At 47.3% G+C, this 13,879-nt stretch overlaps 1 protein-coding gene across 4 annotated transcripts in view; it reads right to left on the bottom strand.

Moving 5' to 3' along the window:
• RC3H2 (ring finger and CCCH-type domains 2) overlaps nt 1–13,879 on the bottom strand; it is a 46,090-nt gene that overhangs the window by 3,360 nt on the left and 28,851 nt on the right. For 3 of the 4 annotated variants that reach the window (XM_080990819.1, XM_080990821.1, XM_080990820.1), the window contains 9 exons: nt 11,618–12,033; nt 10,214–10,387; nt 8,309–8,464; nt 7,637–7,850; nt 7,427–7,511; nt 6,240–6,321; nt 5,933–6,067; nt 1,360–1,467; nt 570–718 (listed from right to left, as the gene is read on the bottom strand). In XM_080990819.1, the coding sequence (XP_080846945.1) occupies nt 570–718; nt 1,360–1,467; nt 5,933–6,067; nt 6,240–6,321; nt 7,427–7,511; nt 7,637–7,850; nt 8,309–8,464; nt 10,214–10,387; nt 11,618–12,033 (1,519 nt within the window). The remainder of the gene's footprint in view (nt 1–569; nt 719–1,359; nt 1,468–5,932; nt 6,068–6,239; nt 6,322–7,426; nt 7,512–7,636; nt 7,851–8,308; nt 8,465–10,213; nt 10,388–11,617; nt 12,034–13,879) is intronic. The other variant, XM_080990822.1, reaches the window with a different exon arrangement.

Genomic DNA, 13,879 nt, shown 5'->3' with positions numbered 1-13,879 from the left:
GGAGTAAGAAAGAAGAGACCAGGCAAGAGAAGGCCAGCATTCGGCAAGGAAGCATGGTGGATTTCTCCAATAAAAACACCACTGTGGTGCTTGAGACAGCTTTACTTGGAAAGAACAGCAGTGGCTGCTGGGGAACCCACAAAAGTGGAGTCCATGGGCTTACAAATCACACAGGCTTATATAGCCATCCCTTCGCCTTAGCTCTACACCAGCGTAGAAATTAAGTCATGTTCTCAGAAGAAAAGCATGCCTGGATTATTGGAGCTGGATGCCCAATTCAGCAAGGAGAGCAGGGTGCAGATTTTCTAGCAGGCTAGCTCAAGGATGAATTCTTCCTGCACAGAAATGATCAACACATTCTTTATATAATGTGAGAAAGCAGATTCTTTCCTCCAGTTTTGTGAGTTTCCCAGCAGCCACTTTTGTCCTGATCAGGTAAAGCTGCCTTAAACATTGCAATGGTGCACTTATTGAATAAATGTGCCACAGGGGACACAGGGGACACGAGGAGAGACAACAGAGGCTCTGTATCGGGGCACAGAAAGCTTCTGTTTCCGTCTGACACTCACAGAATAGCAAGGTCTTCACCTAAGGTGGGCCTCGCCTGCTGCCTGGGCTCTTTTGGAGGCTGTTCTAGAGGGTGGCCGTTCTCCAGAGCTGAGCCGTTGAACAGATGATCGTCCTGGTTGCCAATGCCAAGCTGCAGGTTCAGAATCTCCTGGAAGTGGAAGGACAGTGTTAGCCGTGTGGGAGTGGGGGGTGATGCCAACCAATCAGAACTCCCGCACAAATGATGGAGAAAGGTGAAGTGGAAATGGCATTGCTGAGAAGGATCTGAGAGGCTAGACGGCAGACCCTAAAGCTCCCTGCCATAGCCACCAGGGATTATTTGTGGCCAGTCCAAAATATAAGGGGAGGGAGAGTCCAGGGCCCAGGGTTAGGGGTATGTGCTCTGCACATAGAAGGTCCTGGGTCCAATCCTCCACCTCTACATTTAAAAGTGACTTAGGGAAGTGGGGCTGAGAAGACCCAGATCTGAACTGATGGAAAGCTGCTGCCACTCAGGGTAAACAGACTGGACCAGCAGTTTGACCCAAAAGTTCATGCAAGACACAATTCTACAGAGTGGGGAATCAATACTCAGAATTTTATGAACATCTCAATAACACTGCTGTGTCTGGAACTGGGAGTCTGGCAAGGCTAGGATTCAACCAGAGTTTTGGTCTGTGGTTATTTCATGCTTTACATGGAAACTTATAGGAGGGCCACCAGCTCTGGATTTCTGAGATAGTAGAGGATGCAAAGACACAGACACATTGGCATGTTCAGTGAATCAAGGAAACGGCAGTGTTCATGTACCTCAATTTGCTCTCCCTGCCCACCAAGCTCATCGGCATCGAGGGCTGACAGTTCCAGTTCAATGTCTCGGTCTGGTTTTGTGTCTGCACCGTCCTCCGGATAGTCAGACTAAGAAGCAGGATAGGAGTGGGGGAAAACAAACAAAGCACAATTGATTTAAAGAAAGGTCTTTCTGTGAGATCGCCTTACGGCCACTCAACCGCTTCAATCAGCAGAACCAGCAATGTTGTAGGTGCCACAGGCCACATGCTCCACATTCAAAAGATATTTTACTGTGGCAGCATGCACACCCTGAAACTCCCTCTAGGTGTTTTCACTGTACTCTATCTCTGTTATTTTTTTACTGTTAAAAACAGTTGTGTTTAGGTAAGCCTGTCCAGATGTTTAGAAAACTGGTGTGAGTTTTAATCTGTTTTTAGTTTATTGTTTCAGCTTTTCAAAAATCTTAAAATTATTGTTAATTCTTCTTACAGATAATTTTATTTTTTTCCTTTTCCTTAGGCTGCTTTGATATGTGTGTGTGTGTGTGTTTACAATCAGGCAGCATGCAAATTTTACAAAATAAAATAATAAAATAAAAGTTAGGGACCTGGCTCTTCCAAAATACCTAATGGTTAGCGGCTAAACTGAAAACAAACCAACCCATTTTGACAAGGTCTGGGTCCCCCTGTGTCAGCTACGTAAACACAAGTACATTCATGCATAGTTATGGAGAAGATATGTCGCAGATAGCTGAAGCCTTGACAATGAGTTCAGTGATTCAGTTATATGGCAGTGTCCCTCCTCCATTTCCCTTCTTACATGTGACTGACATATGCAACGTGTAGCCACTCAACAGGTTTGGCTGAAGCTGATAAATGTCATTTTGTTATGCAACCAGAAAAACATTACTCAGAAAAAAGAAAGGGAGGGAGGGCAGTGCTCCAGGAGAAGGGCATGGTGTAGAGAGATACCGCCCCAATGGTAAACAAAGGAGAAGTAGTTGCTGTTCCTGTTTCCACAGAAAATGGGGAATCAGGCATACAAGAAACTGGAAGCTCATAGTGTGTCCCTCAGCTGCAGGCAGAAAGTGCTTCTGGATTACCTGTTTATTGGTCATTCATCCTGATTTGTTTGGAAGGAAATTAGACAACGTTGGCTATTGTATGAGCATTCTCTCCTATTTGTTTGCAGGGAGGTTAGAGATGCCGTTGCATCAGGGCAGGTCTCACCCTACACTTTCCCAGTGCATTTTCACATTCACTTTCCTTACTGAAAAAAGTATTGACATTTTGGGGAAGCCTGCCTGTTGCACAAGACCTTGCAGCCAACTATAACTGCATGACCTGGATTTGCCCGTAAGTGGCAGGTCCTGTCCTGTTTTGCATCTGAAGTGACAAATATATATGCTGCTGAATCAAACCCTAACTCAGGCACTGCTTTCCCCACTTGCTCTTGGAGGAGACCTGCCCCTTGAGAACAAAAGGTGCCCTTCTAGGACCTTTGCAGGCTGCCCAAGGAAAAGAGTGGGCACATTTCACACAATGCCATTTCCTTCTTACTGAAGTTGCCCCTTCCTTTTAAGTTTAGAGTAGCCAGGCTCACTCTGAGGCCAGAGACATTTGCGGAGCTGGAACACTTCTGGGCATTACATGGGAAGACAGAGAGGGACCAACTGGGATGTGTCCAGAGGAGAACGTGAAAAAGATGGCGAGTCAGCTGGAGACCCAGGAAAGATGGAAGGCGCTGGGTATATGGAGGCTGGAGAACAGACAATGAAGTGGCAATGGGACAGCTATCTTCCAACAGCAGGAAAGGAGGAGCAGCCAGAATAAAACACTGACCCTCTTTAGAGACACTGGACCATCCCTGAAGGACCCTGAACCCATCCACCACTGATTCACAGCAGCAGGCCTTCTGGGTGGGGTGGCAAGATTAAGCAGAGAACAAAACAAAAACAGGATTGGAGTGATTGGCTTTTGAACTAGGGAGGGATGTGAGTCAGTTTTGAGTATTTATGTTTATCTACTAGTTTTGTAGGTGGGAGTGTTAATATTATATATTTATTATGTTTATATCCCACCTTTTTCTCCTAGGAGCTCAAGGTGGGTCTCCCCTCCTCGTTTGAGGTAAGATTGGGCTAAGAGGCAGTGACTAGCTCACTGAAACCAAGTGAGTTTCATGGCTGAGTGGCCTCCCAGATCCTAGTCCAGCACTCTAACAATTATGCCACCCTGGCTCTCAGCATTGAGCTGCTGTTCGTCTTTGTATTGCTAATGTTTTTTATTACTGCTATGCAGGAGGGCTGGTGTTCAGTTTTTGTTTTCCAAGTATGCTGTATGGAATATTTATGGGTTATGTGATTCCCTAACCTCTTTTCTATTGTATAATACATTTATGCATATATTCTTTTTCTTTGCATGTTGCTTGGAGACCATTGGGTGGCAAGCGACTAGAAAGCTTAGGAAATAAAGAAACAACTGAAGGGCTGCCCCCAAAATCAGGGGTGGGGGGCTTCTTTCAGCCTGAGGGCTGCCTCCCATTCTGGGCCAAGCCTCCAGGGCTGAAACGCCAGTGGCAGTTGGGGGCAAGAAGCATAAGCAGGTGGAGAAATTAATGTATTACCCTCAGAAAGGAGGGTAGTTTCTACACAGGCTCACTCCTGACAGATGACAAAGCAAGTTTGTTTTCTATTGCTCCAATGGGTTCAGATTACTAGAAAAAGGATTAAGACCAAACATTTGACAGAACTGTGGGATAACCAGCCTCATATAACTAACATGCTTAAGTCTAATTAATGCAAGATGGGGTTAATGACATAGACTAAACCGTCCTGCCAGGCTTAGCTAGGTCACTTCCCCTTACCTTGAGGAGTCAATAGATAACCAAGCCTATTGTTCCCTTCCAGTCTACCTGAGCAGCTCAGCGTTTGAAGAGGTTTCAGCTGGTTGTTCCAGCTCAACCACATGGCTCTCACAAGCCACTCTTGAGTTTCTATACCAAAATTTTTAAAATTTAGGAATCATCATCATCACCATCTATTTATTTATACTCCACCCATCTGGCTAGGTTTTCCCAGCCACTCTGGGCGGCTCCCAACAGAGTATTAAAAACACCAAACATTAAAAACTTCCCTAAACAGGGTTGTCTTCAGATGTATTCTAAAAGTCAGATAGTTGTTTATTTCCTTGACATCTTATGGGAGGGCGTCCACAGGGCGAGCGCCACTGCCGAGAAGGCCCTCTGCCTGGTTCCCTGTAACCTCACTTCTCGCAGGGAGGGAACAGCCCTCGGAGCTGGACCAGAGTATCCAGGCAGAACGATGTGGGTGGAGATGCTTCTTCAGGCGCTTTTACCACTTTGTGACTAAGACAAGTTTTGCTGCCTGTGCAACTTTTCTGAAGCATATGAATCTGACCAAACTTTTTTTCAATTGACAAAACATGTTGCCTTTTCCCTTGCAGGGGGAAGAGAAAAACTTTTGAAAGAAACCTTCTAAGGGGACATTTTAGAACTCACTTGGAGGGGCATGTTTTAAAGGTCTAACAGACTACATTCCCATGCTTTACTTTGTGACTTTAAATCTCTTGCTGGGGTTCTCTCACCAAAGAGAACTTGCACTAAACTTGGATCTTGGCCTCTAGGAAATTATCATATACAGTGTTTTTTTTTCCTGGGGGGATGCAGGGATACGCATACCCCTAAACATTTTGTGAATCTTATGTTTGGCCTCATTGAGGGGCAGTATTTCGATATGAGCAGGAAAATGAGAGTACCCCTAAACATTTTTTTAGAAAAAAAGCACTGCACATATACATACACATACACATACACATATACAATCACACCTTGGGTTACAGATGCTTCAGGTTGCATTTTTTCGGGTTACGGACCCGCCGAAACCCGCAAGTACCGGAACGGGTTACTTCTCGGTTTCGGTGGTCACACATGTGCAGAAACACTAAATCACACTTTGCACATGTGCAGAAGCGCCAAATCGCAACCCATGTGCAGCTGCGGGTTGCAAACGCTGTGGGTTGCGAATGTGCATCCTGCATGGATCACGTTCGCAACCCGAGCGTCCACTGTACATATACATATACATATACATATACATATACATATACATATACCAACAACAACTTCCTGATGGTACTGAGCTCCTCAGCAGGGGAACAGACTGCCTTCATTAGAAGAGTTTTTTAAAGCAGAATTTGGACAATCATGTATCAGGGAGATGGTAGAAGTGGTCTTCCTGCCTAGCAGCAGTAGGCTGGTCTAGATGACCGCTGATGTCTCCCTCCAGACTCTGTAATGCATTTACAGTGGTACCTCGGGTTACGAACTTAATTCGTTCCGGAGGTCCGTTCTTAACCTGAGGTACCACTTTAGCTAATGGGGCCTCCTGCTGCTGCCACACCGCCACTGCGCGATTTCCGTTCTCATCCTGGGGCAAAGTTCGCAACCCGAGGTACAATTTCCCGGGTTAGTGGAGTTTGTAACCCAAAGCGTTTGTAACCCGAGGTACCACTGTATTCTAAAAGGGGTCCCTCCCTTCAGTATCTTCTCCACCCAGCTCAGCTACTTTTTTTACCTCGCCGTTTCTCAGATTGATTTCATTGCTTAGGAGGGTCAAAGAGAGGGGGCTTCCTTCTGCCAAGGAGCTCCACTTCTGCTGCGTGGCAAGTGCGTTGGCCTCTCTCTGAAGCAGCAACGAGTTACTTTTGGCCTACATGGAAGAATAACAGAGGAAATGGCAGGGTGGAAGCAACACTCATTCCATTCCTCCCTCCGCCCTGCAGCTCTTGGACCATGCTCAACAGACTGGCCGGCCCTCTGTAAATTCTCCATCCCCCCAAAAAATCCCAGAGCAGGAGGCAAAGTTGCCAGATCAGCCATACCTGCTGCAGTTCGATGCTCAGTAGATCTCCAGTGCTAGAATGCTTTCCTGGGGCAGACACATCTGTAAGGATGAACCGGTCCCTTGAAAGAGAAGGAAGGTTTAGAAGTTGCTCCCTGCACATTCCTTGGAAGCGTGACACTGGACCTCTGATGAAGAAGGAAACAGATGGGCCTGCCAGCCAGGGGTTTCCTTTCATCCTCAGACCTTCTGAAGGTGCACAGAAATGTCCAGGGATGAAGGGAAATTCTCAGCTGGCTGGCCTGTCCCAGGATTCCCTCCTCTCTGCAGGAAAATGATGCCCAGCAAAGAGACAACTGAACCTCTATCCCCCCACCCTCAAACTGAACAGGCTGGTATGAATTAGTCTGTGCAGGGGTCGCTGCAGAATGCCAGGGAAATTACTACAATGGGGTTTCAACACATCGTATTTCATGCAGGGCAAATGTTGTCAGAAAGCACCCTCATCCCAAGCCCAGTCTCCACGCACAGGCTCTGGCAAGGTGGTGCTCACTCCATTCTATCGTCCTTTTATTTATTATTACAATCAATCAATCTTTATTACGGTCCGGAGACCCAACAAATCAATACAAATTGATTTGATTTATTATTACATTTGCATCCTGGCTTTCCTGGAATGAGCTCCAGGTGCAGTCGCTGGTTCTCTCCCTCCCCACATAATCCTTTTAAGGATGTAGAAAGACCTCTGTTGGATTAGGACGGGGCGGGGGGCACCTAACCCAGCATCCTGTTCGCACAGTGGCCAACCAGATGCCCCAATGGGAAGCCTGAAAGCAGGACCTGAGTGCAACAGCCACTCTCCCCACTTGTGACCTCCAGCAACCGGCATTCAGAGGCAGACTGCTTCCCACAGTGGAGGCAGAACACAAGAAATCCTGACTAGCCACCAGGTATAGCTGCATCCTCCATCCTTGCAACAACCCAGTGGGTTAGGTTAGGGTTATAGAAGGTGGTTGGTGCAGTGAATGGTTGAATGGGGATTTCAACCCAGATCTTCCAAGCCCCAGTCCCACCACTGTGGAGCTGTGAACTTAGTGCCGTGGCCTGAAAACTCCTACTGCTTCCATGGGATCTGGCAAGGGATCTGGGCATGCTGAGCTTAGGCGAGGTGCTGTGACCAGGATGGGCTCCCCAGATGCCCCCTTCGAGGAGAGCTCCCTCACTTACCGTTCTCTGAAAGGCGCTGATGAAGTAGAATCGGAATTGTAGGAGCTCCATCTGGAATCAATGGTGCTGACGTAAGGGGTGTAATCTGCAAACAGGCAAAAGGTGCAAACTCAGCTCGGGCCAGAGAGAATCCTGTCCTCCGCCCACACCTGCCGCCCTGGCATCCTCTTCTATATCATTTCCAAGGCTCCAGACCAACCCAGCCCATACCTGACATGCTGACTGGCTTTGTAGCACTTCCTTGGGAAGCAGTAGCTTGAATTGGGTCTGTCGTGTGATAACCCGTGCGCGACGACCTGGAGATGGCGCCCCATTTGGAGATGATGGGCCCATCGCTGAACGGAATGATTGGGTCTTCCTCCTTTGCCCTTCTCTGGGTGTCGAAGAGGTGCACCCGCCTCTTCATGTCCCCACTGTCCAGATCCTGTACAGCCCCACAAGAAAAGGAAAGCCCAGAGATAGAACCACAGAATAGTAGAGTTGGTAGGGGTCCAAAGGGTCACCCAGTTCAGCTTCCTGCAATGCAGGATCTGGCCTACACATGGCCTGGTGCGCAGGGAGGCTCATTCTTAGGCCCAGTGTAACATTTTGCACTCATAGGAACCCTTTTAGAAGCCGTTCCCTTCGGAATGTCATCAGGCAGGGCATCCAAATCACTTCTCGCAATCCTTACAACAACCCTGTAAGGTGCTCAGGACAATATATTTTCCCTTATGCGGTAGACTGGGGGGGGCACTCGTGCGTGTGTGCATGTGGACGTAAGATGAGGTTAAGGGAATCATGTTTTGGAAACTGGTTCCATCCATCACTGGCAGAGGGAGCGGCACTGGCTCTGTGCCTGGCTACCAAGCAGAACGGGCTCCAGAGGGGAAGCTGCCTTACCAGGAGCACAGCACCAGAATTGGCAATGACGTCCTTGGGCTCTGACTCAATGGCACTTATGCAGGAGCTGATGGTGCCACAGGACCAGGGAGAGTAATGGGAGAGGCGGTCGTCCTCGTACTTGGAGCTATGCTGGCTGGTGGCACTCTCGCAGAACTGAAGGAAAGAAAGACACCAGGTAAGGTCTGTGGGGTGGGTTTTAATCGGTAGGAGAGGCTATATTAATTGCAAATCATCCCTCCAGGTGCCCTTGTGTGCGGTTTGAATCAAGTTTCAAAACCCCTTGTCAGCACAATTAAAAGCATAGGAAATAGGCCGTAAAACCTTTGGGGGGCGGGCTTACCCCTTCCTAACCCACTTAACAAAGCATCAGACAACAGCTTGCCAAGTAGGTTAAACAAAATATTTACTTGCTTTACAATCATGCACTGGTTCACGGTAATGGCAGCAGTAAAAAACTATGCAGCCAAAATACTCGTTATTTACAGTATAACCAGCTTCAGGCTTGTGCCTGGAGTCGGAGCAAGTGGGGCCTGCCGGTCTCCGAACACTGGTCAAAAGGAAGAGAGAGTGGAACAGGAAATACTATATGTCCCTTCCTTTCCAGCAGAGGAGGGGAAATGACACCACACGGAGCCCTCTCTACCAATTTTATTTCTATGGTCTGGGTATCTGCCTATCAGCAATACAGCTCTGAGGATTTAGCCCCCTCTCATGCTAACTAGCAAGAACATGCATTTGTTAGATTTGGAGACTGATCTCCCACAAGATCTTGACCAATCATCCCAAAGGCCTTTTGTGTATTTCCCATGTCAGCAGCAGAAACATGTGCACATTTGGGGACACTGTGCTGTGCAGAGTAACAGAAGGAAAAAGGAAAACAATTTCCCTGTGATGAGGAGGTTGCAGGGAATCACATGGCAGAAAGGGAAGAGAAGGAAAAGGAAAAGGGAGGTGGGAACCAAGGATAAGTAAGAGCAACCACGGGGTGCCTGCTGAAGTTTTGTTTCCACTAGGAGGGTGGCAGGTAGGCCTGATGTGGGAGGTTTATCTTTTTATCAGGCAGCCATCCTAACCAGCGACATGGGACTGCAACTTAATAAAACAAAGCCAATGGATTCAAAGTGCAAGAAAAAAGATTCTAACCAAATCTTAGGAAGAACTTTCTGGAGGTTAAGAGCTATTTGACAGTGGAACAGACTTCCTCAGAAGGTGATGCAGTCTCCCTCATTGGAGGTTTGAAATCAGTGATTGCACAGCCCCTTCCAACCCTGCAATTCTGTGATTATGAAAAATCTCCCCAAAACAGATAAATGGTCCTATGCGAGTTGTTTAATCTCAATATCCTTCCCCAATCTAAATACTGGCCCTGGTGCAAACTGCTATTAGCTTGTGGTGGGGAGGGGGGTGAGTGGAAGAGAGAGAAAGAGCTTGTAGCTGCCTTGTTCCCCTCCATGAAGTTAATAGCAAGTGGTTGTGTATGGTGGGGGGAAGAGATTTGGAAAAGGAAAAGTGTCTAGGAGGATTAAATCACATCCCAGCTCTTCAAAGCAACCATGCAGGACTACAAATTATCAAAACAAAATTGTAGGAGATCCCAAGCCTCAGGACCACCATTGGTCATTAGACTACAGATGTGGCCTTCCAGATGTTGCTGGAATCAAACTACCATCACTCCTGGCTGCGGGGGAGGGGAGAGCCTGGAGCCAAACCATATTTGGAGGGCCACAAGTTCCCCACAATGCCCTATGGAGTTAAATCCCAAGCCATCGTGGGAAGCATCCACTTTCAGGCAGGCCACGAGGGAGCACGTGCTGCACCTCAGGAGAAAGGAGTGCCAAAGCATCTGGTGGAGCAGTTGTGCTCTTCCCCCACCCACACCCCTGTAGCTCTCTGGTGCCTTACTTCTCGGCTGAAGTCCACGTTGAAGAGAGGGGAAGGAGGAGGAGGAGACTGTGCGGCTGCAGGCAGAGTGGAGGAGGACACGAGAGGCGTTTTTGGTATGTGGCATGGGGCCCACTGCTCTGGCTTCCTCCGCAGTGGGTCGTCGTAAGTGGGTTTCAAGTGGCCACAAGGATCCTAGGAGAAAGGTGCCAGATCAGGACCAATTAACATTACAGGAAACTCACATAGAACCCAAGAGTTAGCCGCTCAAAGGCTTGTGTTACAAGAACTCAGGAAGTTGCCTTGTATGGAGTCACACCGTTAGTCCACTCAGCTCAGCACTGTCTCTGCTGACTTGTGGCGGCTCTCCAGGGCAGGGGACATTCCCAGACCTGCCTGAACCTGGGGGGCCAAACCTGGGACCCTTTGCACGCAGGGCGGGTGCTCTGCCACATCAGCGGCAATGCATAATTTTGTACTGTTTGATGCTATTTCATGGTCTGTTGTAAATATACTGTTGTGGGCCACCTTTATATTTTACATGAGTGGGTGGCACATAAACCTATTAAATAAATAAATGTTCAGCTGGCAATGCAAGGAAGGCGTTAAGCTGCATCTCCTCCCACCATGCCCAACTTCCTCCTGATCTGAACCATGTGACGGCAGTTAAAACCAGAAATACACAGCATAAGCTGTCTTATACTGACCCAGACCACGGGTCCACCTAGCTCAGTACTGTCTACACTGACTGGCAGCAGGTTTCAGACACAGAGATGCCATTGGGCAGTGAACCTGGGACCTTCTGCATGCAAAGCAGATGCTCTACCACTCAGCTGCAACCTTTCCCCTACACCCTTCTCTCTGATACTTCCCCCAAAGGAATTCACCAGCTGGCCAGGAGCTTGCTCTGATTAAACAAAAGACAGGCGTTAGCAACTTCCCAAAAGGGGAAGCAAGCCTTGTATCCTGCCAGCCTACATCCCAGAGGTGTGCAAGGATTCAAGTGTGGTACTGGGGTAAGGAATGTGAGGAGGAGGGTCACAAGGAGTCCTAACTGGCCCCTGCCCCAAGTGTTGGGTGCACTTGCTCTTGCTCCTTATGTTTGCTTTGTTTCACCTCTGCCTTGTTTTATGCAGTATGGGGCTGCTCTTCGGCTCAGAGCCATAAACCATTTAAACAGAAAAAAATCAGGTCGCAGAAATGCCCCAAAGTTATAAGACATCATCTCATTCGGCCTAGGGAGCTTCCAAAAAGGAAGCCACACAGGAGAGTAATTCATGCAGCAAGTTTAAGAGTCCCAGGCAAATAAAATGCGTCTCTGCCTACAGGCAAAATGGCACCAGAGGCCCCTGAGGAGCTGGTTTGGGATATCTGAGAGGCCTCAGAGCCGAAAGGAACAAACTCCAGTGGCTAGTGGGAACCTACCCTCAAGGAAGGCACCGTCCTCTGGTCAGCCGGCAACTGGCAGGCCATGGAATGGTAGCTGTCCAAAGAGTTGTATCTCTCTCGCAGGAAGGACTGGTGGGCAGTGGGGTGGACGACGTCCATGGGAGGCAAGGAGTTGCTCCGGATTATATCATCCCTTGGGTACATCTGCGGCCGCCAGATCCGCCGGCTGTCGTAGAGCGGGGCATACATCCCAGACGGGACTGGCCCATAGGGCTGCGGTGGCGGCTGGTAAGGAGAGCTCAATCTGTCCCCAGGGGGGAATGCGCTGTAATGATCGCCATATGGCACAGAAGCAGATGGGAGTGCGGATTCAGGGACATTGCTGGGCCTCACAAAGCGAGGGAGGCAAGGGGCCACACCAGCTGGAACTGTCGGTGGTGCTGGGTAGTATCCTATGGAACAAGAGACACTTGCTGAGCTTGGCCTAGAACTTCACATTATTCTAGGGCCAGTCTGCACATGCAGCAGAATTAGGAAGTAGTGTGGACTGCACCATGTTCAGATCCATTTTGAATGCTTCCCCATGCAAAAATGAATAATGATGATGATATCCCCACAAGCAGAAAACTGGCACAGCAGGGAGCAGACTAGGCTACAATTCTGCTAGTGTTCTACTTGCAGGGAGATGTTTTCTTTTAAAATTATCTTCCATCCATCCACCTGAAGCCTGCAATGGTACAGATAATTCTATCACCTTGTTTTTGCTGCATGCATTGACCAGGTGTTCTTAGCTGCCAGATCTTAGCTGAACAGAACTTACTTGTCTGCATAAAAACCATTCCTCTCCTCAGAATATAAGCCCAATAATAATTTCTCCCCTCTGTACACATTTAAATGGGCCAGAAATATTCTCTTCTTTATATGCCACAATGTAGATTGACATAAGGCAACTGCTGTCAGTGGAGTAAGGCTATTGGTAGAAATAATTAACAGAAATCAAAAGTAAATGAGCTATATGAATTTTACAACATACAGCTGCTAAAGTTGGGGGAGAGGGGGTCATTTGTCATCATGGTTCCCACTCACTCACAAAGCCTTCATTAGTCTCCACTGCCATTAACTACAGAACAATAATGGTTGCTACTGTTAACTGACACTTACAATCACTTGTCTTGGAGGCCTGTGGTCATGCACAAAGGTAAGCTATAAATGTTTAAAATAAATCAACAGCTTTGTGGCACCTACACATTAACAAAATGGCATCATGTTTTCTGTGCTACAAGTGTGTATAAAAGTAGTTGGGGGAGGGTGAGATCTGAACAGTACAGATGCTGCTTGTATTACCAATGCAACTTTTTTGTGAATGACCACTGTTAATAATTATCACTGTCTACTTTTCTGAATTTCATTTACCTCTGACCGCATTGATGAAAAAACCCTACCACCTTAATGTGCAACCAGAATAACATTTCATTCTTTCCATCTACAAAGCCTGAGACCCTTTGTCGATTTTGCTGTGATATACCAACACGGCTACTTCTCTGGTAACTGTTTAATAAATACCTGATTAATCAATTTACAGCACAATTCTGTGCATGTTTACTCAGAAGTAAATTCCACTATGTTTAGTGGGGTTTAGTCCCAGGTAAGTGTCCTAAGAATTGCAGCCTAAATTTGCATATGGGTATATAAAATATTTCCAAAAGAGGATGGGGGAAGAAGAGGAGTCAGTTTTGTTTGCAGATAGCATATCACACATGTAATAATAATAATAATAATAATAATAATAATTTATTTATACCCCGCCGATCTGGCTGAGTTTCCCCAGCCACTCTGGGCAACTCCCAATCGAGTGTTAAAAAAAATAAGCATTAAATATGAAAAACTTCCCTAAACAGGGCTGCCTTCAGATGTCTTTTAAAAACAGGATAGCTTCTTATTTCCTTGACATCTGCTGGGAGGGCATTCCACGGGGTGGGTGCCACCACTGAGAAGGCCCTCGGTTACATGTTACATGAGTTGCATCTTCTTTCTCCCATGCAAGCAGAGGGAATGCCTTTTTTAAGGGGCTTGCATCTCTTTGGAATATACAGTTGTATTAAAGAATAAATGTTAAAATCTGCCACTCAATATTTATTAGGAAGCACATTTTCAGTTGATGTTTTGAAACCAATCCATCTAGGCCAACTTTCCCCAGGTGCCCACCAGGTGCTTTGGACTACAACTCCCATCAGCCCCAGCCGGCATGGCCAGGCTGGAAGAGACATTACAGTCATGTACTGGGGCATCAGACTGAGG

Source organism: Podarcis pityusensis (genome assembly GCF_964106645.2).
Source record: "Podarcis pityusensis genome assembly, chromosome: Z".
In the NCBI taxonomy this organism is placed as follows: Eukaryota; Metazoa; Chordata; class Lepidosauria; order Squamata; family Lacertidae; genus Podarcis; species Podarcis pityusensis.
Note: the sequence above shows the minus strand (reverse complement) of the source record. Positions and strands in the feature narration are given on the sequence as shown.